General features: G+C 37.6%; 7 protein-coding genes across 11 annotated transcripts; 3 read left to right on the forward strand and 4 right to left on the reverse strand.

Annotated features, from left to right (window-relative positions):
• Positions 1–934: 934 nt before the first annotated feature.
• Positions 935–2,325, forward strand: LOC106342210 (transcription initiation factor TFIID subunit 8). Its single transcript, XM_013781083.1, has one exon. The coding sequence runs from the start codon at positions 1,135–1,137 to the stop codon at positions 2,203–2,205; it is 1,071 nt and encodes a 356-aa protein (XP_013636537.1). The 5' UTR covers positions 935–1,134; the 3' UTR covers positions 2,206–2,325.
• A 142-nt stretch (positions 2,326–2,467) lies between these two features.
• LOC106310732 lies at positions 2,468–7,617 on the reverse strand. 2 transcript variants are annotated; one of them, XM_013747955.1, is made up of 10 exons: positions 6,832–7,617; positions 5,374–6,525; positions 4,100–5,242; positions 3,927–3,968; positions 3,711–3,787; positions 3,462–3,546; positions 3,284–3,367; positions 3,084–3,185; positions 2,899–2,997; positions 2,468–2,780 (listed from the first exon to the last, which is right to left on the reverse strand). In XM_013747955.1, the coding sequence occupies exons 1-10, from the start codon at positions 7,537–7,539 to the stop codon at positions 2,634–2,636; spliced, it is 3,639 nt and encodes a 1,212-aa protein (XP_013603409.1). In that variant the 5' UTR covers positions 7,540–7,617; the 3' UTR covers positions 2,468–2,633. The 2 variants fall into 2 exon arrangements, 1 of the variants encoding a protein (XP_013603409.1); XR_001263861.1 differs by lacking the exons at positions 2,468–2,780; positions 2,899–2,997 and having other exon boundaries at positions 3,458–3,546.
• Positions 7,618–7,764: 147 nt separating this feature from the next.
• On the reverse strand, positions 7,765–8,930 carry LOC106342047 (upstream activation factor subunit UAF30). The gene is made up of 2 exons (XM_013780837.1): positions 8,558–8,930; positions 7,765–8,159 (listed from the first exon to the last, which is right to left on the reverse strand). Exons 1-2 carry the CDS (start codon positions 8,852–8,854, stop codon positions 8,043–8,045), a joined length of 414 nt encoding a protein of 137 aa, XP_013636291.1. The 5' UTR covers positions 8,855–8,930; the 3' UTR covers positions 7,765–8,042.
• A 444-nt stretch (positions 8,931–9,374) lies between these two features.
• Positions 9,375–13,584, reverse strand: LOC106315547. Of its 2 annotated transcripts, none has more exons than XM_013753319.1 (10): positions 13,398–13,584; positions 12,838–12,904; positions 12,499–12,749; positions 11,964–12,423; positions 11,306–11,887; positions 10,245–10,688; positions 9,977–10,171; positions 9,827–9,886; positions 9,673–9,735; positions 9,375–9,584 (listed from the first exon to the last, which is right to left on the reverse strand). In XM_013753319.1, the coding sequence occupies exons 1-10, from the start codon at positions 13,433–13,435 to the stop codon at positions 9,501–9,503; spliced, it is 2,244 nt and encodes a 747-aa protein (XP_013608773.1). In that variant the 5' UTR covers positions 13,436–13,584; the 3' UTR covers positions 9,375–9,500. The 2 variants fall into 2 exon arrangements, with proteins under 2 accessions (XP_013608773.1, XP_013608765.1); XM_013753311.1 differs by having other exon boundaries at positions 9,827–9,898.
• Positions 13,585–13,723: 139 nt separating this feature from the next.
• LOC106342742 (thioredoxin domain-containing protein 9 homolog) lies at positions 13,724–15,107 on the forward strand. Its single transcript, XM_013781766.1, has 4 exons — positions 13,724–13,867; positions 13,962–14,237; positions 14,512–14,670; positions 14,768–15,107. Exons 1-4 carry the CDS (start codon positions 13,847–13,849, stop codon positions 14,942–14,944), a joined length of 633 nt encoding a protein of 210 aa, XP_013637220.1. The 5' UTR covers positions 13,724–13,846; the 3' UTR covers positions 14,945–15,107.
• Positions 15,108–15,660: 553 nt separating this feature from the next.
• Positions 15,661–17,577, forward strand: LOC106299716 (TIP41-like protein). Its single transcript, XM_013735780.1, has 8 exons — positions 15,661–15,867; positions 16,018–16,203; positions 16,288–16,378; positions 16,461–16,574; positions 16,671–16,730; positions 16,839–16,880; positions 16,981–17,109; positions 17,286–17,577. Exons 1-8 carry the CDS (start codon positions 15,728–15,730, stop codon positions 17,394–17,396), a joined length of 873 nt encoding a protein of 290 aa, XP_013591234.1. The 5' UTR covers positions 15,661–15,727; the 3' UTR covers positions 17,397–17,577.
• Positions 17,578–17,662: 85 nt separating this feature from the next.
• On the reverse strand, positions 17,663–19,178 carry LOC106299825. 3 transcript variants are annotated; one of them, XM_013735928.1, is made up of 4 exons: positions 18,945–19,175; positions 18,578–18,696; positions 18,271–18,338; positions 17,663–17,877 (listed from the first exon to the last, which is right to left on the reverse strand). In XM_013735928.1, exons 1-3 carry the CDS (start codon positions 19,088–19,090, stop codon positions 18,319–18,321), a joined length of 285 nt encoding a protein of 94 aa, XP_013591382.1. In that variant the 5' UTR covers positions 19,091–19,175; the 3' UTR covers positions 17,663–17,877; positions 18,271–18,318. The 3 variants fall into 3 exon arrangements, with proteins under 3 accessions (XP_013591382.1, XP_013591453.1, XP_013591315.1); XM_013735999.1 differs by lacking the exon at positions 18,271–18,338 and having other exon boundaries at positions 18,945–19,177; XM_013735861.1 differs by lacking the exons at positions 17,663–17,877; positions 18,271–18,338 and having other exon boundaries at positions 18,396–18,696; positions 18,945–19,178.
• Between the last annotated feature and the right edge of the window lie 3,696 nt (positions 19,179–22,874).

Genomic DNA, 22,874 nt, shown 5'->3' on the forward strand with positions numbered 1-22,874 from the left:
AAGTCGTCTACAGCCAGACGACTTCCCAAGTAAGTCGTCTGACGAACAGATCTGGAAAAAAACTCGATGTCATACCTTAAATTGGTGAGATAAGTTCCTTAGCATACATAAGGCTTCTCCAAGCACACAGAATCACAAACGAAAGTAACCCACCCAGAATCGTTAGCTTCTATGACTCTATGAACCATAAAAAATTTAGAATCAAAATCTTGGGTTTTTTTAGCTCATTGTGGAGAGAAAGTGAGAGATATGTTGTGTTTAGTTCACAAGAATGGAAAAAGAAGAAGGGTAAATCGATTTTGGGAGCATTAAGAGCTTCAAATTGGTTGTTCATGGTGGTTGTGGTATTGATGACAATGACAATCTTGTAATTACTTGAAAATGATGAGGGTGAGAGAATAAAAATGTCATTTTCGAAAAAAAAAGAAAAAAAAATTGATGGCATTTTCGTAAATTATATGAACTTGTGGGGTGAATAGGGCAAAACCAATTTTCAAAAAAAAATGAGGTTAGTTTTGTGTTTGACTTTAAGTTATAGGTCAATTCTGCAAAAAGCCCAAAAAATAATCAATGAATAACAATTCAGGAAAAAAAAAATCCTAGAACTTTTAGATAACAAGTATGCAATATACTATTTTTGTTAAATATGATAATATGTATCTTTTTTTATATTTTATGGTTAAATAAACTAAATTTAAGGTTATATATCTTTATATATTTAATGAAAATTGACTACATTTTTAACATAATAATACATATAAATATCATACATATATTTAGGATTAAATATTTAATCTTTAGGGAATATAAATATGATTTTTAGTTTTAGATATTATTTTTCAAATAATTAATCTTTTTTATTTTCATAACTCTTCATTTGTTTGATTTATCTCAAAACAAATAAAAATTGGTGGTTAATTATTGCGGTTATGTAGAAACCGCTATATAACGGAGAGGACAACAAGATCTATCATTCCTAACGATCCCTCTTTCTTTTCCGTTGCTCCGTCGTTAGGTTTCTTCTCCGTTAACGGAGGCAACTTTATACGGCGTCGAATGTTGGTCTAACCGATACAAAAAAAAAAAAAAACTAATTCCCAAAGATTCGCAACCTATTCAGAAATTTTCCGAGCAATGAGCTTATTAGAGAGAACACACGACGGCGAAACGAAGGATCCACCTTCCTCCTCCTCGTACGAGTTCACCCACGCCGCCGCCAAATCAGCAGTAGCTCAAATCTGCGAAACCGTCGGCTACAACCATTTCAAGGACCCGCCGCTCGAATCCCTAACCGGATTCGCGATCCAGTACATCCTCCAGCTAGGTAAACTCGCCGCCTCCTTCGCTAACCTAAACGGTAGGAGCCAGTGCAACGTCTTCGACATCGTCCTCGCTCTAGAAGATCTATCCGGTAACGATAATAACGCCGAGGGAAGAGGATGTTCCGCTCTCCGTTCGGTTAAGCTTAGAGAAATCATCGATTTCGTGAAAGTTAGTGATGATGGAGAAGAAGAGAGTCTCTTTTTGCAGACATTGCCTCGTTTCCCTGTGAGTGATAAGGGGAAGAAGATGATGATGATGACGGTGCCTAGCTTCGTTGAGGTTGGTGAGAGTCCACCTGGAAAGCATATTCCTTTATGGCTCCCGGCGTTTCCTGATCCTCATACGTATAAGGAGACGCCTATGTGGATTGAGAGGGGGTTGGATCCGAGAGGGGATAAGATTGAGCAGGCGAGGCAGAGGAGGAAGGCTGAGAGAGCTTTGTTGAGTCTTCAGAGGAAGCTTGTTTGTAGAATCTCGTCGGGTGATGGTGATCGTGTGTGGGGAGATATGGATGTTGGTACTGTGAAGGAAGTAATCAGAGAAGCTGAGAGTGAGGTGCCTGAGGATGAGAAAAGAGATGGTGTATCAGTGGTGGAGGCGTTTGCTCCTGCCTTGGAGGCTGCGAGAGATGTGGTTTTCAGTGAGGATGACGCTGAGTGGAAGCAGAAGAAGAAGAAGAAGAAGAAGAAGAAGCCTGTTGCTCTTTCGAAGCTTAGGACCGAGAAGAAGTTTCTTGGAGAGCCGTTGGATCTGACTCTGCAGATGAAGGGTGAAGATAGACCTATGTCGCTGCGTGAGGAAGATAGAGATGACAAGAGGAGGAGGGCGGAGTTTATTTTGAGACAGTGCATGGAGAATCCGGTGGATCTCAATCAGTTGTAAAATAAAGTGGTTCAGTTACAGTCTATGTAGCGTAGTTCTCCAGATTGTTCTGTAAAAGATTGTGATTTTGTAGCCTTTTTTCTCCTTACAGGATTGTGTTATGAATGGAATGAGAGTTTCTAACCCATCTCTTAAGCAGTGGATAGGTCTTTTTCTCCCGTGAGTGGGAGCCAGGAGCAGTGTTTGCTTGAATAAAACAACTTCATCAACAAAGAACACTTTGAAAATGAAAATGAAAATGAAAATGAAAATGAGAATCCTTCTATATTCACGTCCAAGTGTAGTTTAGTAGTACAAATAAAACAATGTGTAAAGAACCTACGCGTGTTTTTTATGTACACAGAAGAAAAAGAAACTATAGTGACAACAAAGTTGTACGTCAATTAGCACAAAGCTTTCTCTCACCAAACCACCTTAATTCATCTTAATCAATCGTGCATCCCAGCTTCTGGTTTAACATTTGATCTTGACCGCTGCGAGCTGAGCTTGCGCAGGAACTGCAACGCCTCAGTATATGAAGGATCCGAGCGGCTCAGTGGTTTACATGAGTTTATATGGTCAGTTGACTCCAACACCTGTTTCATTATACACCGGAGTAAAACCAAACAGTTAGATTTAGAAGCTGCAACTATAGTTAAAAAGGGATATATATATATATATATAAATATATATATATATATATACGTCACTTACAACAAGTTCACCAAATCCTGGGTACGCTGATTCAATTGGCACAATTTCCATCCGAAAAGCCCATCCTCCGTAGCCTTCCACTATTGGGGTTACTTTTGTCTGCAGTTAGAGATGACAATTAGTCACCACAGAGAGTCGTGTAAATGTTGCAATCCAAAGAGAGACTTATAAGTGTAATCAACAACCTCACAGAAACTAAGGACTTCTACAATCCCTTTCTTGTGGAGCTGGCGAAGCAAGTCATTTAGCTCCACTAGTCTTGGGGAACCACTTCGAAGCTCCCCTATCTATCACAATTCACCATCCATAAGTTTGATTAGATACCGTGAGTTAGAGATGACCCAAAGGATTGAAATCAGCTCAATCATGGAATGGTGTTACTAACAGATGGAGCTGGGCGCAACACAAGACCCATCCGCCATGGCATATCTGCTAACTTGCTACCAAAATGTGGGCAACTGTAGAATATCTGAAAAAGAGGTCAAAGATGTTGACATTAATTCTTTTAAATGAGCTAATTCGCTGATAGAAAACTAGAAATGGTATGAAGCGTTAATACATACAACCCCAGCGGTGTTTTTCACTAGTTTATCCAGTTTTTCTTCCTTTGCTTTGTGTAGAATCTGCTTCACAACAAGGCCTCCCATACTACAAGATAAACGTTTCTTGATCAAAATCTATGTATTGATGTTCCAGGGACCACATTTAATTTCAATAAAACACCAACGAGTATAACTCCACAAATGGTGGCCAATTAAACCAGAGAGAGCCATTAAATCTGCATTAGGAAATATCTATTGACAGGTTCAAACCTGTGAGTCACGAAAACAACAGGTCGATCTCCAATGCCTGCAGAGACCAACTTTTCCAATATCATAGAGCTAACCTCCTGCAAGTTAGCAAAAATCCATCATACAGAAGAACTGCAGGCTAAATGATAAGGAGATGATGTAGTGTACACAAACGGAATGCTGCATCTAATCAATAATCACTCTTCCAACTCTCGACCACTATTCCAGTAAACGTACCTGAAGAGGCAAGCTAGCTCCAGACCATTCCGTGAGGTTTGTCTGTATAAAAAAAATTCAAATTGGCAAACCATAGAAATGCACAGGGAAACAGAAAAGGACACAACATATACGATCAAACACAGTTACAAAGATCTCCACTGAGTAGGTATGAGCATAAAACACAGGCATACCTTGTATTTAAGGGTAAACAAGCGAGCTTGAGGGAAATCATTTGAAAGCCACTCACTCGGCCAAAATGTTCCGAGCTTTCCTGCTTCCTGGTCAATCTTCTCCACTAAGCCAGATTTTGTAGAGGACTTATCCTCAGATATTCGCCAAGTTTTAAAGGGTCCACCACGCAATCCATGAAGAAAGATAACATCAAATTCAGGATCATGCACACGTGAACCACTACTGGAGGGATCCATGGAGCTAGACAAATCGCTAGCATCAACGACATGATCTCTGACTGTATCAGCAGCATTTGTTGCTTCACCTTCACTTGAAGATCCGTTCTTCTTACCACTTTGTTGTTCTTTTTCAGGACATTTCCAATGGGCTAGTCCGGGATTAATTAGAAATATCATGTCTCCATAGCGAGGACAGTTAGTGTTCATGTTTGAGATGTCTGGCTTGGAACTGCCACCATTTCCAGATCCACTATCACCTTGCTGATTGCAATATATGTTTAACAGAGAAGCCCTCGCATAACTTTGTGTCTTAGGGTCATTGCAACCGGAAATTCTTCCTCTTGCACAATCATCAAGCCATTTGCACCATGTTTCATCAGCTAAGATGACCTTCTGGACTTGCGGAAGAAGCGAAAGAATGGTTAGCAACCTAGCAGCATGCCTTCGGATGTGTGCACTAGCTGGGACTTTCACACTAGATGGATCTTGTAAATCTGTGATTGAAGATTCACCACCACTATCCGGAGCACGCTCTCGTGCCTCTAGGGATCTGGATGCATCATAAGCTTCTATTGCACCTAGCTTTTCATAGTCATCACTTAGCAGAAAGCGCCTTAGCAAACAAAGAATACCAAAATCAACTATTTTGTTCTGGCATATAGAATCCTCAACGCAAACTTCAGTCAGTGACTTGATTGACTTAAGGGTTGCCAATGCAGACTCGGCAGCATTAAATTTAGGGGGGTTGTCCTTCTTTAAGTTCTTAATAGGTACCGCAAAAGGCTCTGAAAGGAGCAGATCTGCCAGTGGAACACTATTGATAGAATCAGGGACTGTACCCAGTTGAGCCATGGCAAGATTAACAACAGCACCTGCTAGCTGATTGGTTGACAGAGTAGCAGAAGCAATTTTTGACAGATCTACCTGTATATCCAAATATAGTAGTTGTTATTCACTAAATCTAAAACCGAAAGATATAACAAACTTAAAACGTCATAATTCTCAACTATTCTCTATACAGATAACATAATCAAATGACCATAAACTTTACGCACCTTTGGTTTCTCAGTTTTTGGTGGGTTAGCAGCTCCTTTAGCTGACAACGTCTTGCTGTAGTTCAAAATTTCGTTCATTATAAGCGTTAACCATCCCTGTGAAATTGGGATAGAGTGTGGTCCGTAATCCTCAAAAGTGCTTGAAAGGATTCTTCTTGCTGAAGATTGAACAGTGTCAGATGCAACCTTTCCAAGAACCCACGATAGTAGTATACCTGACCATTTCTGACTCTCTTCAAGGGATAAATGCATCTCACCAGCACAGAGTAACTCTAGAGCCTTTGACAAACCTTCTTGCACTACTTTGTGCTTCTTCGTTTTCCTAGCACTGTCTCTCATCAGATGAAGACCCTTCTCCATCACCATCTTCCGTGCTTCGTCACTTCTGTCAACAGAAACCAAAAAGGCGGACAACGCAACTTGAGCCAAAGGGATATCCTCAGCTTTACTGGCATGTGAAATAGTGGCAAGCAAACTTGAACTCCAGTCGGAAACAGAATCGTTAAGTGGGAGATAAGGATCTTCCAACAACAACCGAGCCACCAAACTCCCATGCCATTTTACAGTCCTCTCTGGTGCCATCAAGGCTGTCATGACAACTTGCCCGTCACGATCAAGTTCTTGAATATGAGATCTGTTTGTATCAGAAGCCATCGCCCAGTTTGCCAACGCCCACACAGCAAATGGCACCGCGACATGTTGACAATGTAAGTCATCCCAAAGGCCAGGAATCACGGCCGATGACAAACTAGCTTGCGAAGAATTATCATGTTTACTTATCAATGCAAATGTTTTAGGAACTTCCTCATCCGCATTAGTATTAACACCACCCAAGGGCGCAAGCCCACTGGTTCTTGATAGTCCCAGAACCGTGGTTCCTTCAAGTATTTTAATTCCAATCCCCTTAATCCCGCTATTTCCATCGTCACTGTCATCATCTTCTTCTGTCTCGTCAAAATACATACCACCTTCCTCGATCACTTGAATTGCGGCAGCGATATCTCTCATCTTAGCATTTCCAGGCAACGACGACTTAAAAGAAGTCCTTTCTATTGTGTCACAGTTGGAAGTGACGATATCCATAATGGCAGTCACGAGCATGCTCCTACCTTTCAAAGAATCAGAAATATCGAATGAAGAACGTCTTGAATGCTGCTCCCAAAGAAAAGCTATGTATCAATCGCAAAACACACAACCCCAAGCATCACATAATCAAAACTCATATGTTTCAAAAAGCATCTCATAAACAACCCTATAGATACGGAAAACAAATTGTTCTTGCCTATCAATCATTAAAATGCGCTAAGATTCTTCTATATCCTACAATGTGAATATGCTATCTAGATTCTTATCAGCTGGTTCGTTACAGTATTCAATTACATCTAACCAGAACAATCCTTCTATCATCTCCTAAACAATTAATCAGCTACAGCATCTCCTACACTAGTGGAGACTCACCTTTTTGTTCTTTGGCTGACACGAGAAGATGAATTTGAGCAACTTAGGCACAGCATCAGGCCTCCCTAGAGCCTCTTTACGCACCGTCGGATCAGCAATAAGGTAAGCCAGAGCCCTAGCCGCCTCGTCCTGAGCCCCAATTCTATCTCCCGGGATAGCCACCGTCTCCAGCAACCAATCAACCACCGCGCCACCTCCAGCTCCAACGAGAGCCGATCTTCGAGCAGCATTCGCGGAAGCAATATCCGCCAGAAGAGCAGCCACGCGGAGCTCGAACCCCGCGCGCACTTCGTGATTAGCGGACGAGAGCACCGACCTGAGCGACTGCCACAGAACCGACGCCGCGACGCCGGTTTGCCTCGCGTGGTGAACGACTCTCCGCAACGAAGTTCCCGATTTCTGAACCCAGCGCTCGATTGAATCGTAGACACGGCTGTTTCCGCCGTGATCGGGGGTGTAGACAGCGGCGTAGGCAATCGCGGTGGATAAGGCTGCGGCGGAGAGAGCGAGAACTGATTTCTTCTTAGAGAAGGAAGAAGGTTGGGAGAGGTTGTGAATCGAAGGGGGAGGGCATCGCGATGGGTGATTGGGAGGAGAAGGTTTAAGATTCAAGGGAGAATCGGTTGTTGAGGAGGAGAAAGTTCGGGGGAGACGGTGGAAGAGACGGCGGTTACAAGATCGGAGAAGATTGTAACGGAGACGAAACATTTTTTTTTTCTTTTTCTTCTCTCCTTGCGTTCTTTTCGGAATTAAAATTCCTTCTCACGTTTTGTGATTTAAGTTGAAAATATTGAAGATTCTGCGGGTATCCATTTTTGCTGCTAAGGTTTGAACCCGATGATAATTTTGGATGATATAATAGTTGGTTAAACTAAATATGTTAATATAAAAAATTAATTTATCTTGCAATTAATTAGTTTTGACTTCAGTCTAAATTAAAATGGGAGGCATGTTGACAATATGAAGAAACGATGCATCAAATAGTTACTCAAGTCCTAAGACAAAAACAAAGCAAATTTAAACTGCAATCTGAAGCAAAGAGACACATAACCAACAAAAGCAAGGTCTTGACTACTACTTTGTTGCATAAAACTTCTTGATCCTAACGTTACTAATATGTGATATGATTATGATATTTCATGGTCTTGATAGACCTCACCAAAACATACGCTAGTGATTTGATTGATTGTCATCTCTCCGCCGAGTTTCATTCAGAGGAAGTGAGGACCGATGAGCTTTGCAATCTCCAAGAAGCCGACACGGTCTTTGCCTGCGAAAATCTTCTTCAGCTTCTCGTCGCAGATTATAACCTTCTTGTCTTGTGGATCCTGGAGAACAACATTTACTCATTTTAAATCACCATAGTCAACCCAAGTAAGCATAATACACATGACTTGTTGTCGTAAAATCTGTTTTGAGCATGTTGAATAGAGTTATCACTAAATGTCAAGGAACACTTGAGAGAATCTAAGACCAAACAACAAACATGAGAAAATACACAAGCAAACTGTCTTAAGGAGCTGATTCAGATTCCTAAACAAGATTCAATGGTGCAGAACAATACCATAACAAAACCTTATCCAAGTACTCAGAAGCTGTCTCTTTAAATCAGTAAGCAATTAGAAAGAATATGTTCTGGATTAGCCCTAGACTTTCAACTATGAAGATAGAAAAAACAAATCATTTCACATATATATAAAGAGAGATGGAAATGATTTTAGCATACCTGAAGGTCGTGTTCCTTGATGTAGGCCCAAATGCGCTTAAGAGCCTGCGTGCGAGGAATCACCGGCTCACCCACCACGTCCTGCATCTCGGGGGACACTGGCCGAGGCTTCATGATGCCGCGTGGCTCCCGAGTCTTGGTGGCTGACGGCTCGGATGACGCCGCCGTCGCGGAGGTCACGGCTCGCACCATGCGCAGGTTAGCCGGTTGAGGGGAAACACGGCGGAACGGTGAGCTGCGTAACGGCGCCGTTTTGACGCAGAGGAAGGTAGAGAAGATTCCAGTAGAAAGAGCCATCGTCGTCGTCGTTGTGAGGTGGTGGATTTGGGAAGACAGAGAGGTTTTGCGTTATCCGTGACTGAGAGCACACACTCGACCTAATCTGTATTTATATTTTTTCTTACCACCTTCTTTTATTATCAGACCACCGGTTTAGTCTTAACCGGACCCCGTGTCTGAGAACACAGTCGACCTAAAATTTTATAATTTTTCTTTCAACCTTCTTTTATTATTAGACCAGCGGTTTAGTCTTAACCGGACCCGTGTCTGAGAGCACACTCGACCTAACCTATATTTATAATTTTCTTACAACCTTATTTTATCATTAGACCAGCGGTTTAGTCTTAACCGGACCCATGTGGGAGAGAGTCGACTTATACAGTATTTATACTTTTCTTACAAACTTCTTTTATTATTAGACCAGCGGTTTAGTCTTAACCGGACATTTGTCTCCTGCTGTTGGTATGGTGTTTAAATTTTTTTAATGTTGTTGTCTTTTATGTTACAGTTTCCTCCTCCTTGACTACACTTCTCTTGAGATTTGTAATCTATATAGCAAATAGTATAATACAAACAAACGTGCCTCTACCAAAATCATACACTTTCCAAGCAGAGTTTAACACACTAGTTAATTGTTTTTTTTTTCTTTTTTTAAAATGTTTCCTTAGCCTCCCATGCTATTTGAGGGGTAACAATGAAGACCACAAGATTGTTCTTCTATATTATCTCTTGGTGCTAGCATATTCACCTGAAAATCCATTTTTGTGCCATAAACTCTGTTATAAGAGGTTTACTTAATAAAATTAGGAACTGTGTCTATGTGTGTTTCAATGTACCTTGACTATTTCAGACACTGAGCTAGGTCGCGTGTACGTAGCCAAAACACTCATGTTAAAATCCTGCAAGACATAGAAACCAAGCACAAGTCTCGAATCTCGATACACGTTCTTCTTATTAAATGGTAGGTAATTCGAGGATTAACAAACTCACCCTGAAGGGATCACCGCGTAGAGACTGAACAAACATCATGGAGAATTCTGAGCCGTTCCACTGCAAGCCAAACTAAATCACATAGTCAGGTCAATATGCTCTCTCTCTCTCTCTCTCACTACACACAGCAGCTAAGATTCGTGTCGTTACCTCTAGAGATACATCCCTGAGGCGTCTTCCCGTTTGAGCACAACAGACACGGACCATGCTCTCATCGCAGCTTCCACTTATGATGTAGTCATTACCATTCATGTAATACGATCGAGTATAGTTCATGGAGCTTCCCGTTGGTACTATGTCAAAATTCAGATGAAGCCTTCCATCAACCGTCAAAAGCTGCCTCACCTGAGAGAGAATACTCAAATGTGTTACTAAACATCAATACAAGGAAGCTTCAAGGGTCGATATGAGAGTGTACCTCGTTGTCAACGGCTGATGTTAGAAGGTAACGATCATCCGGAGAAAAGCAAACCATCACGTTTCCTTTATTACTAGAAGCCGTGTAGCAAGGTTGTGATGGGTCTTGTCTCAAATCCCACAGCTTAACATCTTTGTCGAATGAAGAAGTCGCGAAAATTGAAGGGGAATGGTTCGAGAATTTCACCACGTTGATGTGCTCTTGATGCATGTTAGCGAAAACTTGTAGGCGTGTTCCGCTGCCAATGTCGTACAACGCCACGTCCTTTGAGTATCCACTAGCGAGAAACAGTTTGTCCGTGGAATTAACATGAACTGAGGTTAATTGGTCAAAATCATCAAAAGTAACAGAGCCAGAAGCGGTGTGAGTGGTGGCATTAAGTGTGGATGACGCTTTTTGGATGTCGTACAGCTTCAGTGAGCCGTTGGCTGAGCCAGCTATAACCTGAAAAATACAAAACTTTGAAAATGAATTCGCTGAAGGAAACAACAAACACAGGCATGGGCACATTTATCTAGAACCGAACCAAAAAGGCTCGGTTCGGGGTTTGGATCCTACAAATTACCCGAATGGATCTTATATCTCTAGAACCAAAGAACCGAAACCTAGCGGGAATCCAACTAAAACCGAATGGGTACCCAAATTTCTAAAATATAATTTATATACTTATAAATATTAACTATATTCAGTTTTAAATAATCAAATAATTTGAAAATACTGTTTATAAACCAAACACACAAAAGACTGAATTACTAGACTAGTTTTTATCTGAAATATTTAAAACTATCTAAATTATCCAAACTTTTATCCGAGAACCCAAAAAAAATTGATATTTAACCCAAAAAAAACTTGAATTTTCTAACTTTTTAATCCGAATTAACCAAGAGTGGATCTAAAATTATCTTGGATATTAGTCGGTTCTTTACCCGAACCAAATCGGAACCTAACCGAATTTTCTAAATACCCGAACAGATCCTAAACCTCTCGAACTGAAGAACTGAATGCCCAAGGCTAAACACAACCATAAGAAATAAAGGCAGCTTGAATTTTTTAATCCTTACCATGGATGGATACGTCCTGAGCCAACAAAGTCCCAAGATACTACTCTGAGCTCCATGAGAAGGGATGTAACGTAGTATCTTCCCGCTTTCATGATTGAGAACAACCACTTCTCCATCCAAAGTCCCATACACCATGAGGCTAGGATCCAGGGGATGGTATTCAAACTGCCTTGGACTCAAACTCCTTCCTTCATCTTGAACCCTACTAAAAGAAGGAATCGAATGCAAGAGAGGCCACGCAGACGATCCCATCCTAGCCGCACAGAGAGACCTCGTATAGGAACTCTGAGACTTCCATTTGCTTGATCTCGTCTCTCGCTTCTCGAGGACTCTAACCACACTTTCCTTGCTCTTTCTCTTGTACGGTAAGTGCTCAAAGTTCTCGGAATATGTTTCGGTGGCCCTGTCTCTGTCGCTCCTTCTGATAGCCAAGTTGTCCAACACTTTTAGTTTCGGCAGAGAGTTTATCATGAAGATCCTGTAATGCTTTTTGGAACATATAGGTGATGCTTTAGTTGATATATACTTCAACCCAACATCCCCAAGGTCGTTGGTTTGGTCTGGCATCTTCCCTTTCATAACCTGAACCGTATAAAGAAACTTTAACCATTTTCATTGTTTCTATTAGAAACAAGAACGTATCGATATGAGTTTTTACCTTTTCCCTCATGAATACTTCTGCATTCAAATCATCCATGCTAAGAGTCTCTTCAACAGTTAAATCAGGATCCATCTGTTCGAAAACGCCTGAAAAGTGTGCCTCAATGCGAGAGTTTGATTCATCAAACATGTTTTCATCAGTTGATGACTGCGGTTTAAGTGGGGTGGTAGAAGATTCGCTGCAACAAATCCAAATCTGGAACCGGAGCACCTCAAGAGAAGGAAGCTTCAAGAGAGCAGCGCTTGCTGTCCAAAGATCAGAGACAACAGTGTCGCACATCGAAAGAAAACTCAAGTTAGGCATCGCAGAAAAACAGCTTTCACCAAAACCAGTCACACGGTTGGAATCGAGTATAAGAGTGTGCAGCTGCGCGAACTTTCCAGCGATGTTAAGCTTGCGGAAATGCAAAGACCTCACGTTCAAAACTTCGCAGCTCAAGCCTTGAGAGAAGACGTCCCTTAAAGAAAAAAACAATCAAAGCTTAAGAAATAATGCAAAAAGAAAAGGAGAAGACAAAAGACAATTTGCTTACCGCCAGAAGGTTGTCCCAAAACAATCATGTACATCAACAAGACGAAGCTTTTGATCGACGGAGCGTATCAATGACAATACGTACTGATCTTCCAAAGAACAAGAGGATCTCACAGAGAGATCTATTCCTTCTACCTCAGATGCGTTGATCTCACTGCATAACTCAAGAATCAGGTGAAAGTCATCGTACATCACTCTGTCAACTAAAAGGTTCATGACGCATCTTTGGTTCCTTGACTTTTTATCCTCCGCCTGAAAAGTTCATTCGATTAGAAAAAAAAAACACTATGATTAAGCTAAAAACAGAAGCAATAAATAGAGGAAAATGGTAAAAGCAAACCTCAAAGAAGGCAGATAAAATGGAAGTGTTGGGTACGGTTCCATGCTTCTTGCATAATTCGATATACCTAAGAACCAAAAGATAAATCGAACCAACCATTAATCAATCTGAGTACTAGTAGAGAAGCCACTTAAACACATTGTATAACTCATCAAGAGATAGATCTCTGATCCAATACTAAAAATAATTACCCAGAAAGCACCTTGGCGCAGTTCACCCCCAAGTAACAGAAGAAGACACAAAAAAAAAACATTTTTAATTCCTTAGAGCAAAAAAAAAAAAACAACAGAATCAAAACCATTCCTTAATCAAAGAACAAGGCAGAGATTCAGACAACAAACACCAAAAGAAAACACAGAATTAAAAAAAAAAAAACGCAATCTAGATTTACTGCAAAAAAAAAAAAGGTATTTAATTCATTCCTCCAAACCAAAATCGGAGACACAGGAAGAGCTAATCAAACTTCCAGAAAGAGGTATCAGGTTTCAGACACAAACAAACAAAAAATCAGACACAAACAAACAAAAAGGTGAGAAACAAAAAAAAAAATCAAAACATACTTCTCCTCAAGGGTGGCGATTTCAGTGAGCATAGCCATTCAATCAAATCTTACGCTTGAACTCTCTCCGACCACCTTTTGTTTCTTCGATGTTATCACACACACTTTTCTACACGGAAGAGCAAGTATACCAAAATAGACTTCACACCTGAAACCTGCCACCTGGTGTAGAAGCTTTTATAAATAAAGTGTTGGCATAAATTAATTTAGGTGGAATCGAGTGTCCAACTTTTATAATATATAAAAAGATCAATGGTTCGACCGGTTTAATGCGGAATTTAAAGATTTCTTCATAACCGGTTGTATTCGAAACGGTGTCGTTTTACAGAACCCGAGATCTCTATTTTGTGCGTCTCTCTCTCCATCTTTCATCAGCTACCTAAAACTGAATCTCTCTTTCGAATTTCAAACAACGAAGCTCCGCCCAACAGATCTCGCCGGCGTTTCGCAATGGATAATCCTATTCAAGAGGTACCAATTGTTAATGTTGGCTTTTAATTGCGTTTGATGATTACATTTTCGCGAGATTTGGAGTTGTGATTTTGTTTTTTTTTGGTCATGGCAGATTCTGGAGAAGCAGCTTCTGACGGTGGCGAAAGCCATGGAGGACAAGCTCGACGAGGAGATCGCGTCCCTTGAAAAGCCTGACGAGGACGATCTGGAGGTGTTGAGGGAGAGGAGGCTGCAGCAGATGAAGAAAATGGCGGAGAAAAGGAAGCGTTGGATGAGCCATGGACACGGCGAGTACACCGAGATCCCTTCCGAGAAAGACTTCTTCGCCGCCGTCAAGGCTAGCGAACGCGTCGTGTGCCACTTCTACCGCGAGAACTGGCCCTGCAAAGTATGATATTCACAATCTCCCTTTGGATTCAATTAGGTTTCGTTGAGTTATCTCTTGTTTGAAAGATTCATACTTTCTCATTGTCTTGTATGTATTAGGTAAGAAGAGATTTAGGGTTTGCTAGGGTTTAGCCTTTCCTTTGGAAAAAGTTATCTCCTTTTTGTGTTTAGGTCCATGTATGATCTTGACAAGAGATGTTAGGACAGAGACTTGTCTCTTGTCTGTAGCTACTATACATAAAGAGAAATCTTTTTTTTTTTTTTTGTTGTTGCAGGTGATGGATAAGCACTTGGGTATATTGGCAAAGCAGCACATTGAGACGCGTTTTGTGAAGATCCAAGCTGAGAAAAGTCCCTTCTTGGCTGAGAGGCTCAAGATTGTCGTTCTTCCCACTCTTGCCCTCATCAAGAACACTAAAGTGGATGATTATGTGGTATAGCAACTGGATGATACTACACTAAAGCAAATTCCCATCTTTTGGTTATTATCTTTTAGAATATGATTGGTTTTCTAATGTTGGTTGTTGGTAGGTTGGGTTCAATGAGCTGGGAGGGAAAGGCGATTTCAGCACAGAGGATCTGGAAGAGAGGTTAGCTAGAGCTCAAGTCATACATTACGAAGGGGAATCATCTCATAAACCAAAGTCTACTACACAAACCAAGAGGAGCGTAAGGCAGAGTGCTAGATCAGATTCTGACTCTGAATAAATCCCAAGTTTGTAACTAAAGGTTGTCGTCAGCCTTTTCTTGTGTCTCTGTTTCGCTGAAGAGGAATGTATTCATGAGTTGTATGAAACGAGTTAAGTTGTGACTTTTATAATTCGATGCTATTCACTCGTTCTAATATGGTGGATTTTGACATTTTCTTAAATGTTTCGAGCACAATGTGTTGTGTTGGGTGGAAACATGCCTGTGCCGGTATTAGATAGTGGAATTTTGAACGAGAATCCAAATACAACGAGCTACATCAAACTATATATTAACGAATGGGAATCTAACACTTAACCTATTTTGGTCAAACCTTGCTTGATTAACTTAAAAGTTTAAAACTTCATTAGAGGATGAGGTGTTACAACATAGAAAGGCATCACTAGTCAACGAGTTTGCCATACCATAAGCACAACAACAAGCAAAGTGAACATATAAAGCATCAAAGAAAAGATAAGGGATCAAATATCGAATAAGATCCCGTGAATATCAAATGACCAACTCTCTCAAAGAAGGTGAGTGAGTTATTGACAGTCTAACTTGCAGACAAGCTTAGAGATACTCATTGATATGATCACAATTTGTGCAACCAAAAGGGTTGGCAGAAAGTCCAACTTAGTAACTGAGTATTCCAAACCCAAATCAATCTAGGCCCAGTTTATGAACTTAAAGCCCATCAAGCTCTTAAGTCAATGTGTTAGATAGTTTGTTTCACCGGTTGATCGCAAAAAGTTGAAACCGACGGAGAAAAATAAAAAGTACCAACATTTGCCGGCGATTCAGATGGAGACGGAGGTCGATAAGGAGATTTTAAAATCTGCCGGAGCTGAGCTTCTTCCCGACGGACGTAAAGGCTTACGAATCCATGACTGGGAGATCGAAACCATCCGCGGCACGATTCTCACTTCTCTCGCTCACGAACAGTAAAATCTCTATCTCTCTCACCTTAGTGTCTGTGCATTGCTGTTAGTTTTGTATCTATGCGTCGTCAATTCGATTGAGAACTTAGTATATGCAGAGGTCTTTCAATGTCAATCATGATTGTGATTGTGTTGTTTTGATTGTGACACTAGGTGGGAAGAGAAGCTTAAGACCTCTCACTTACCTGAAATGGTGTTTGGCGAGAATGCGTTAGTGCTTAAACACTTGAGCAGCAACACGAAGATTCATTTTAACGCGTTTGATGCACTTGCGGGTTGGAAGCAAGAAGGGCTTCCACCTGTTGAGGTTCCTGCTGCTGCAAAATGGAAGTTCAGGAGGTAAGAGTTTATGATTAGATTGGCCTGTTTAAAACTCTGCTTTTGTACATAGTTTTGTCTGATACGTTTCTGATGAAATTGCAGCAAGCCGTCCCAGCAGGTGATACTGGATTATGATTACACTTTCACAACGCCGTACTCTGGTAGCGGAGTTGTTGAGAAAGACCAAGAAACGGTTTGTGTTGCTCCCATGTTCACACTTGTTTCACCTATCAATGAAGTGTTTGTTGATGTATGGTGCTTTTGATGTGAGGCAGGTTGAGGCTAAAGCAAATACTGAGGGGGGAGCTAGTCTTAAGTGGGAGAACTGTGAAGAGCAGATTGATTTGGCTGCTCTTTCACTTAAAGAACCTATTCTCTTCTATGATGAGGTTTGTTCTCTACTTGATCCGATCGCAAAACATTTACTTTTGTCGTTTGTTACATTCTTCTGCGCCTTTTTATGTCCTTATTTTTGACTCTTCCAGGTAGTTTTGTATGAAGATGAACTGGCTGATAATGGAGTGTCACTTCTGACTGTGAAAGTGGTAAAGAATTCACAAATCTTTCTTGACATTCACATTTTTTTCATAGTGCTTTTGATTTGAAACAAGTTATGTATTAGTAACAAAGGATAACCTGTTCGTTTTCTTCAGAGAGTCATGCCAAGTTCGTGGTTTCTCCTCTTACGATTTTGGGTAAGTCAAATCAGGAAAAAAAAAACACTATTCATATGTGGATCTTCATTAACTGTTATGATGCTTTGATTGTCATCACCCATCCGTTGCCTCTTTACAGCTTAGAGTTGATGGTGTGCTTATGAGGTTGAGAGAGACGAGAATGCATTATGTATTTGGCAAAGGGGAGACACCCACTGTTCTTCGTGAAAGCTGTTGGAGAGAAACAACATTTAAGTCTCTATCTGCGGTTAGTTTTTCTTCACTTTTAGGACAGAACCAAATTTACACCAAACTAGAACGACTGGCTGATTATAGACCTAACCATGTTGGATCATCAAACAAATTCATAATATTCTCTTATACTGCAATGTTTCTATGGTTAGTGAATATAGAAGGTCCTGACTCTTGATTATATATATGCAGAAAGGGTATCCAGTTGATTTAGCAGTCTATAGCGACCCAGGCCCCATCAGTCAGAGGCTTCCGGTGATTAAGCAGATAACACAGAAGCTGATGATTCCTCATAAAGTGTAAGCGGTTTATAAAGTTGCAAGTATGAAACACGTACTCAATGGTTACTATGGTACTGGTCGATGTGAGGAGTTACTTAACTGATTCCTGGATTTCATTTTCATGTGAACACTCGAACCGTTTCATGTTGTACTTTCATTGTTCCCAAAATACTTTTCTCATCAATGTTTAGAGTTTATGATTAGTTATTACATGTCTGAAAAATGAAAAGGAAATTTCACTTTTAAAAATTTGGTTCTTTAACCAAACAAAGCTAGTAACATACAAGATGAAACAATGGTTATTCGAAATTATACTGAGAAACTTGAAGTTTAAAAAAACAACAATGTTGTTGTCAAAAGTGTGAAAGACCAAATAATGTATTAAGTTTTCTGGTTCCTAACGAAACACAACACGACCAATGTGTTCATCTTGGGGCACCCCTTTATAAAGTCTCCATCTGCTTCAAGATGACTGATGCAACACACTTCGTGCATTTAAGTACCTGCCATCATCAAGTCACAAACAAAAAGCTTTGGATCAGAATCAGATCATCAGACTGAACTCATATCAGCTATTCAAACTCTACAAAATCATATTGGTGCCATGTAAGTTCTTGATAAGTGTACTCTTTTGGATGGTACACGGATGTCTAAAATTCTCTAATGATCTAAAAAGGCGAAGTATAGGTTTGTCGTTTCTTAATGCGTTATAACAGAATAACCCACTCATGTATTTAGATGGAGGAGCATGGCGATAAGCTTTATAATGAAAAATCCTTAATTGGATGTCTAAATGGTACTAAAATGAACAAGATGTTATAACGGTATTGGGTCTTATGTTTCAGGTTCCTAAACGTTGAAAACAAAAACTAAACATGATAGACAAAGAAACCTACAAAAGCAGTAGCACTTCTCTCTTGACAGCAACTGAAAATCCACTTCCATCACCCATCTTTTCCATTCCCTATCAAATCCCAAACCCAATATATGTTCTTAACGAGCAAAAATACATAATTACGAGCGAGAGAAAAAAAGTTTTTATTCCACTTCAAGACGAAAAGAGTAGCACACAATGTTCCAAAATTAAACAAGAAACTCATAACAAGATTAGATTGCTCTTTGCCACAATGAAACCCTAAGAAGAGTAATAAAACTGACAAAAGGAGAGTAATTAGCGATCTTGACAAGTGCGTTGGAAGGTACCGTTAGGGAGTTCGCAGAAAGCTCGCACGTTGAGATTAAGGTGAGAAATGAGTCTCGACGAAGCCACCACGTTGTGCAAAGGCAAGAGAGACTGTGTGCATCCAAGCTCTCCCAAGTTCCTATCCAAGCAACATAAGACTTATAACACTTCCTCTTCTTCGTTTTATTCGACGAAAATCATATCTCAATCTGAATTGAATATTTTCAATTCTTCTTAAATATGGATTCACACCAAAATGTTCAAGCTATGAAAACCTAAGTTCATTTCATGAATGAATAAACATAAAAATATAATGTCATTAACAAAACAATGATCTCCAACCATTCAAACTTGAATATCAACATGAGCTTAAGAACTGGTGAAAACCTTGGATTTGTGAATCGGCGGCGAGGCAAAGAGGACTGGGAAGGACGGAGGCGCGGAAGCGTTGCCGGCGGAGGTCGGAGGGACGGAGCTCTAGCGGTGGCGGAAACGAAAGAGCGAGCAGCAGATCCTGCACTGCGCCAAGCCATTGTAATCTTAGCTACTTCTTGCAGAATCAACAGAGTTATCAGATCAATCCCGAAGAAGAAGAAGAAGACTTTAAAAGGAGCCCTAAACGAGAGGAAGTGAGAAGACAACTACTGAAAACTAAATGGGCCAATAATTTAATGGGCCTCCTATATACTACTACACCATAAACATAGGCCCATTACATAATAAGTTAGCAAGACATATATATATATATAGGCTTGTGTTCTCTAGCTTCAACCGTGAGGTAAGGTTATTTTATTTTTGTTGTCAAAAAAATTAAAATTTAATAAAGTAATAAAATATTATTTACGTTGTCAAAAATAAATAGTATATATTAAATTCTTATTCAGTGATTTTTATAAAAAACAATTTGTTACAATTTATTATATTTTCAATTTCCAATAAAGATTAATTAAAATTTGTTATTATATTTTGATTATTTTATTATTAGTTTAAATTTGCATTCATACTAACAAAATAATTTTTAATTTTTGATGATATTTAAATAAACATAAATTAATAATTCTATAATATTTTTTGAATATCATACTTCTTAAAATTATTAATTTGTAAACAGTATAAACATCTTGTGACATAATTTAAAACTAGATTCTGACCCGCGCGGTGTTTTTTTCGATTTTATATACATAGATATTTCTTTTATATATTTTTAACGCTAATTATATACTTATATAATTATTTTAAATACAATAGTTTTTTAATTTACATTTATAAATAATCAGCAGGTATTTTTCACTTCTTATTATATATTTATCTTATTGTATTTGCATTTAGTTATTAAAAAAAATTGAATGAAAAAACATATTTGCAAATTGTTTTGTATTTAATTTATGCTTAATTCTGACCTGCCTTTCAAAGTTGGATTTCTTTTTACCAATATTTTTTACGTTTATTCATTTTAGATAATATATTATTGTATATACAAAAGTCAAAGATATGTTAATGTTTAGACATGCATTATGTAGTTTGCTAATGTTAAACTGTTCTGTCATCGTATTATACTTTTAACATAAATATTTTATATTTACCATGTTTAGTTCAATATAATAGTAGTATTTAACATGATGATTATTATTATAAAGTAAATAAAAATAGGATAAATTTTTAAACTTTTCATTATATAAATGATAACTTTATATATATATAATATTAATGCATAAGAATAGTTCATTGCTAATTACGAAATTAGTGAAAATGTTTACATGAACGTTTTGAAAATTAAGATAACAGATTTATTAGAATTTTTAAAGTATAATATATAAATTATATTTAAAATGAAAAGATGTCATGATTAAAGTAGTCACAAAGATTTTATAGTATTAGTTTTAATTATACATGTATTATATAGTTTGATAATGTTAACCCGTTTTACCAACATATTATATTTTTATTTTTGGAGTCAGGTTTTTGTTAGTTTGATTATATTTTTTAAATATTGAAAATAGTGTATAATTAGGATATGCGGGAATCTATTTTAAATATTTTTACATATAAATCTTAACGAATATGTTAACAAAATTTTGAATACTCTGGCACTAATTATTAAGATTTTTACTCAAGTAATACGGTTAAAAAATTTAAATATTTTGCTTTAATTTAGGAAAGACAATCTGGAATTATTATTTTGTATATTTTATACCCATCACTCACTATTTTGCAAGGTGGTTATACAATCTGTATTTATTTTGTATATTTTGAAATATTGTTAGAAAATAATTAATTTATAAATTGTAAAAAAAAGATAAATTTATATATTTCAAATTGTTTAGTCATATCTTGATTTCAAAAGAGACAATTTTTATGAGAATACTATAATGGTTATAAACATGATTTGTAACCCACTGTGATTTATAAAGTACATCAAACTTTAATGTAAGATATAAGAAAATATATTAACAAACATGTATGTCAAAGTAATTATAAAATACATATTTCATATTCACAAGGGGTTGTATGCTTTGGGGACAAAAGATTGGACAATGGCTTGTGCTTTAAGCCTTTAACAACGAAAGATTAAATAAAATAACCACTTTAAACATATCATAATGGTTATAAACATGATTTGTAACCCACTGTGATTTATAAAATACATCAAACTTTAATGTAAGATATAAGAAAATATATTAACAAACATGTATGTCAAAGTAATTATAAAATACATATTTCATATTCACAATGAGTTGTATGCATTGGGGACAAAAGATTGGACAATGGCTTGTGCTTTAAGCCTTTAACAACGAAAGATTAAATAAGATAACCACTCTAAACATATCATATGAAAATTGGTCCTAACTGTTTGTATGAAATACGGTTAGTATAACCACCTTGCAAAACAATTGTTATGCAATCGTTTAGATATAATGGGCCAGATGATGTATACATACAATTAAAGGCTCAACTTTCTAAAGTAAAACAGTTATACAATTTTTTAGTTAATTTTCTAGAAGACAGTACATTTTAAAATATCACACATAAATGAAGTCATGACTTTTCTTTTAATATAATACTAGATTCTAACCCGCCCTTCAAAGGGCGGGTATATATTTTATTGAAAAAATTATTTTACGTAATGAAAAGTATGATTTAAAAAAAAATTATATATTTTGATTTTTTTTTGAACTTTATCTAAAATTTATTTGTATGACTTATTTTTGATCTTTTAAATAGGACTTAATTTTTGAAGACTCAAAATAATTCTGACCCGTATTATGATTTTGTTTATTTAACCCATTGTTAAACTTATTTCACACTGATTTTATTTTTAATATTTTAATTTAAATAAAATATTTTATATTTTCAACCCGCTATGTATTAATAATATTATTTTTGTATGCTTTAAAATTTTTCTATAATTTTATTAAACTTAGTTTATATGATTTATTTTTCATTTTAAATGAAACTATTTTTAAGGATTTGAGATAATTTAGCCTTGCATTATGGTTTTGATAATTTAATAATTTGTTATTTCAACTTGATTTTATTTTAGTGGTTTAATTTAATAAATATTAAATAATATAAAGAATAATTATTAATAAATAATTAATGAGTATTGAAATGGTTAAATCTTTAAAGTACTATTTATACCTTATTATTATTAGAGGAACTGCCGTTTAACATAAAATTATTATTATAGATAATAATTATTAACCAAATTTAAATTAACTGTCATTATTCTACATTATTTTGTGAATTCTAATTTATACTTAATTTTTCACTCATATATATAATGTATTCGTGAATTCTAGTTAGTATAAATTAGTGTTATGGGTTTCTAGAATAAAGAAAATAAAAAGGAAGGTTATAAATTAAATGCATGAAGTTAGTTATTATTAATAGAATGAATAAATAATTAAACATAACATATATGCAGTGTTTTGAAACCCGACCCGGACCCGCGGTTGAACCGGTAAATCCAGTGACCCAGAAAAAATCCGGTTTGGTTTTGTGAAAAATCCAATATTTAAAAACCCGCAAAAACCCGTAAATATCCAGTAAAACCCGGAACCCGATACCGGTTGAAACACCGGTTGAACCAATAAATAACTTTTACTTCTTTTTTTAGTTTTTAATTATTTTTTTAGATAATGTTTTATATTCTAAATTTTCAATTAAGAAATTAAGAGCAGCATTATCGCATGGTTTTAGGACGGTTTTTACCCAAAAAACAGGGCGTGGACCACCACAAAAAAAGAAGAAACGAGTTGCAAAAGTCGCAGAAGAGGAAACGTTTGTTCATGGTTTTCTGTATTGTTCGCGGGCCCC

This window comes from Brassica oleracea, chromosome C1, assembly GCF_000695525.1.
Source record: "Brassica oleracea var. oleracea cultivar TO1000 chromosome C1, BOL, whole genome shotgun sequence".
Classification (NCBI taxonomy): Eukaryota; Viridiplantae; Streptophyta; class Magnoliopsida; order Brassicales; family Brassicaceae; genus Brassica; species Brassica oleracea.

What these genes read in the sequence shown, in the direction of transcription:
- LOC106342210 (XM_013781083.1), top strand. Translation starts at nt 1,135, where the DNA reads ATGAGCTTATTAGAGAGAACACACGACGGCGAAACGAAGGATCCACCT.
- LOC106310732 (XM_013747955.1), bottom strand. Translation starts at nt 7,539, where the DNA reads ATGTTTCGTCTCCGTTACAATCTTCTCCGATCTTGTAACCGCCGTCTC. An exon ending in AAGTCCTTAGTTTCTGTGAG is followed by an intron (nt 2,998 to 3,083) that starts GTTGTTGATTAC and finishes CTCTAACTGCAG; the next exon opens with ACAAAAGTAACCCCAATAGT. An exon ending in CAGGATTTGGTGAACTTGTT is followed by an intron (nt 2,781 to 2,898) that starts GTAAGTGACGTA and finishes ATAATGAAACAG; the next exon opens with GTGTTGGAGTCAACTGACCA.
- LOC106342047 (XM_013780837.1), bottom strand. Translation starts at nt 8,854, where the DNA reads ATGGCTCTTTCTACTGGAATCTTCTCTACCTTCCTCTGCGTCAAAACG. An exon ending in TCAAGGAACACGACCTTCAG is followed by an intron (nt 8,160 to 8,557) that starts GTATGCTAAAAT and finishes GTTGTTCTCCAG; the next exon opens with GATCCACAAGACAAGAAGGT.
- LOC106315547 (XM_013753311.1), bottom strand. Translation starts at nt 13,435, where the DNA reads ATGGCTATGCTCACTGAAATCGCCACCCTTGAGGAGAA. An exon ending in ATCGCCACCCTTGAGGAGAA is followed by an intron (nt 12,905 to 13,397) that starts GTATGTTTTGAT and finishes TTTGGTTCTTAG; the next exon opens with GTATATCGAATTATGCAAGA. An exon ending in TTTGGGACAACCTTCTGGCG is followed by an intron (nt 12,424 to 12,498) that starts GTAAGCAAATTG and finishes TTTTTCTTTAAG; the next exon opens with GGACGTCTTCTCTCAAGGCT.
- LOC106342742 (XM_013781766.1), top strand. Translation starts at nt 13,847, where the DNA reads ATGGATAATCCTATTCAAGAG. An exon ending in TGGATAATCCTATTCAAGAG is followed by an intron (nt 13,868 to 13,961) that starts GTACCAATTGTT and finishes TGGTCATGGCAG; the next exon opens with ATTCTGGAGAAGCAGCTTCT. An exon ending in GCGAGAACTGGCCCTGCAAA is followed by an intron (nt 14,238 to 14,511) that starts GTATGATATTCA and finishes TTGTTGTTGCAG; the next exon opens with GTGATGGATAAGCACTTGGG.
- LOC106299716 (XM_013735780.1), top strand. Translation starts at nt 15,728, where the DNA reads ATGGAGACGGAGGTCGATAAGGAGATTTTAAAATCTGCCGGAGCTGAG. An exon ending in GCAAAATGGAAGTTCAGGAG is followed by an intron (nt 16,204 to 16,287) that starts GTAAGAGTTTAT and finishes ATGAAATTGCAG; the next exon opens with CAAGCCGTCCCAGCAGGTGA. An exon ending in CACTTCTGACTGTGAAAGTG is followed by an intron (nt 16,731 to 16,838) that starts GTAAAGAATTCA and finishes CGTTTTCTTCAG; the next exon opens with AGAGTCATGCCAAGTTCGTG.
- LOC106299825 (XM_013735861.1), bottom strand. Translation starts at nt 19,090, where the DNA reads ATGGCTTGGCGCAGTGCAGGATCTGCTGCTCGCTCTTTCGTTTCCGCC. An exon ending in CGCCGATTCACAAATCCAAG is followed by an intron (nt 18,697 to 18,944) that starts GTTTTCACCAGT and finishes TTGCTTGGATAG; the next exon opens with GAACTTGGGAGAGCTTGGAT.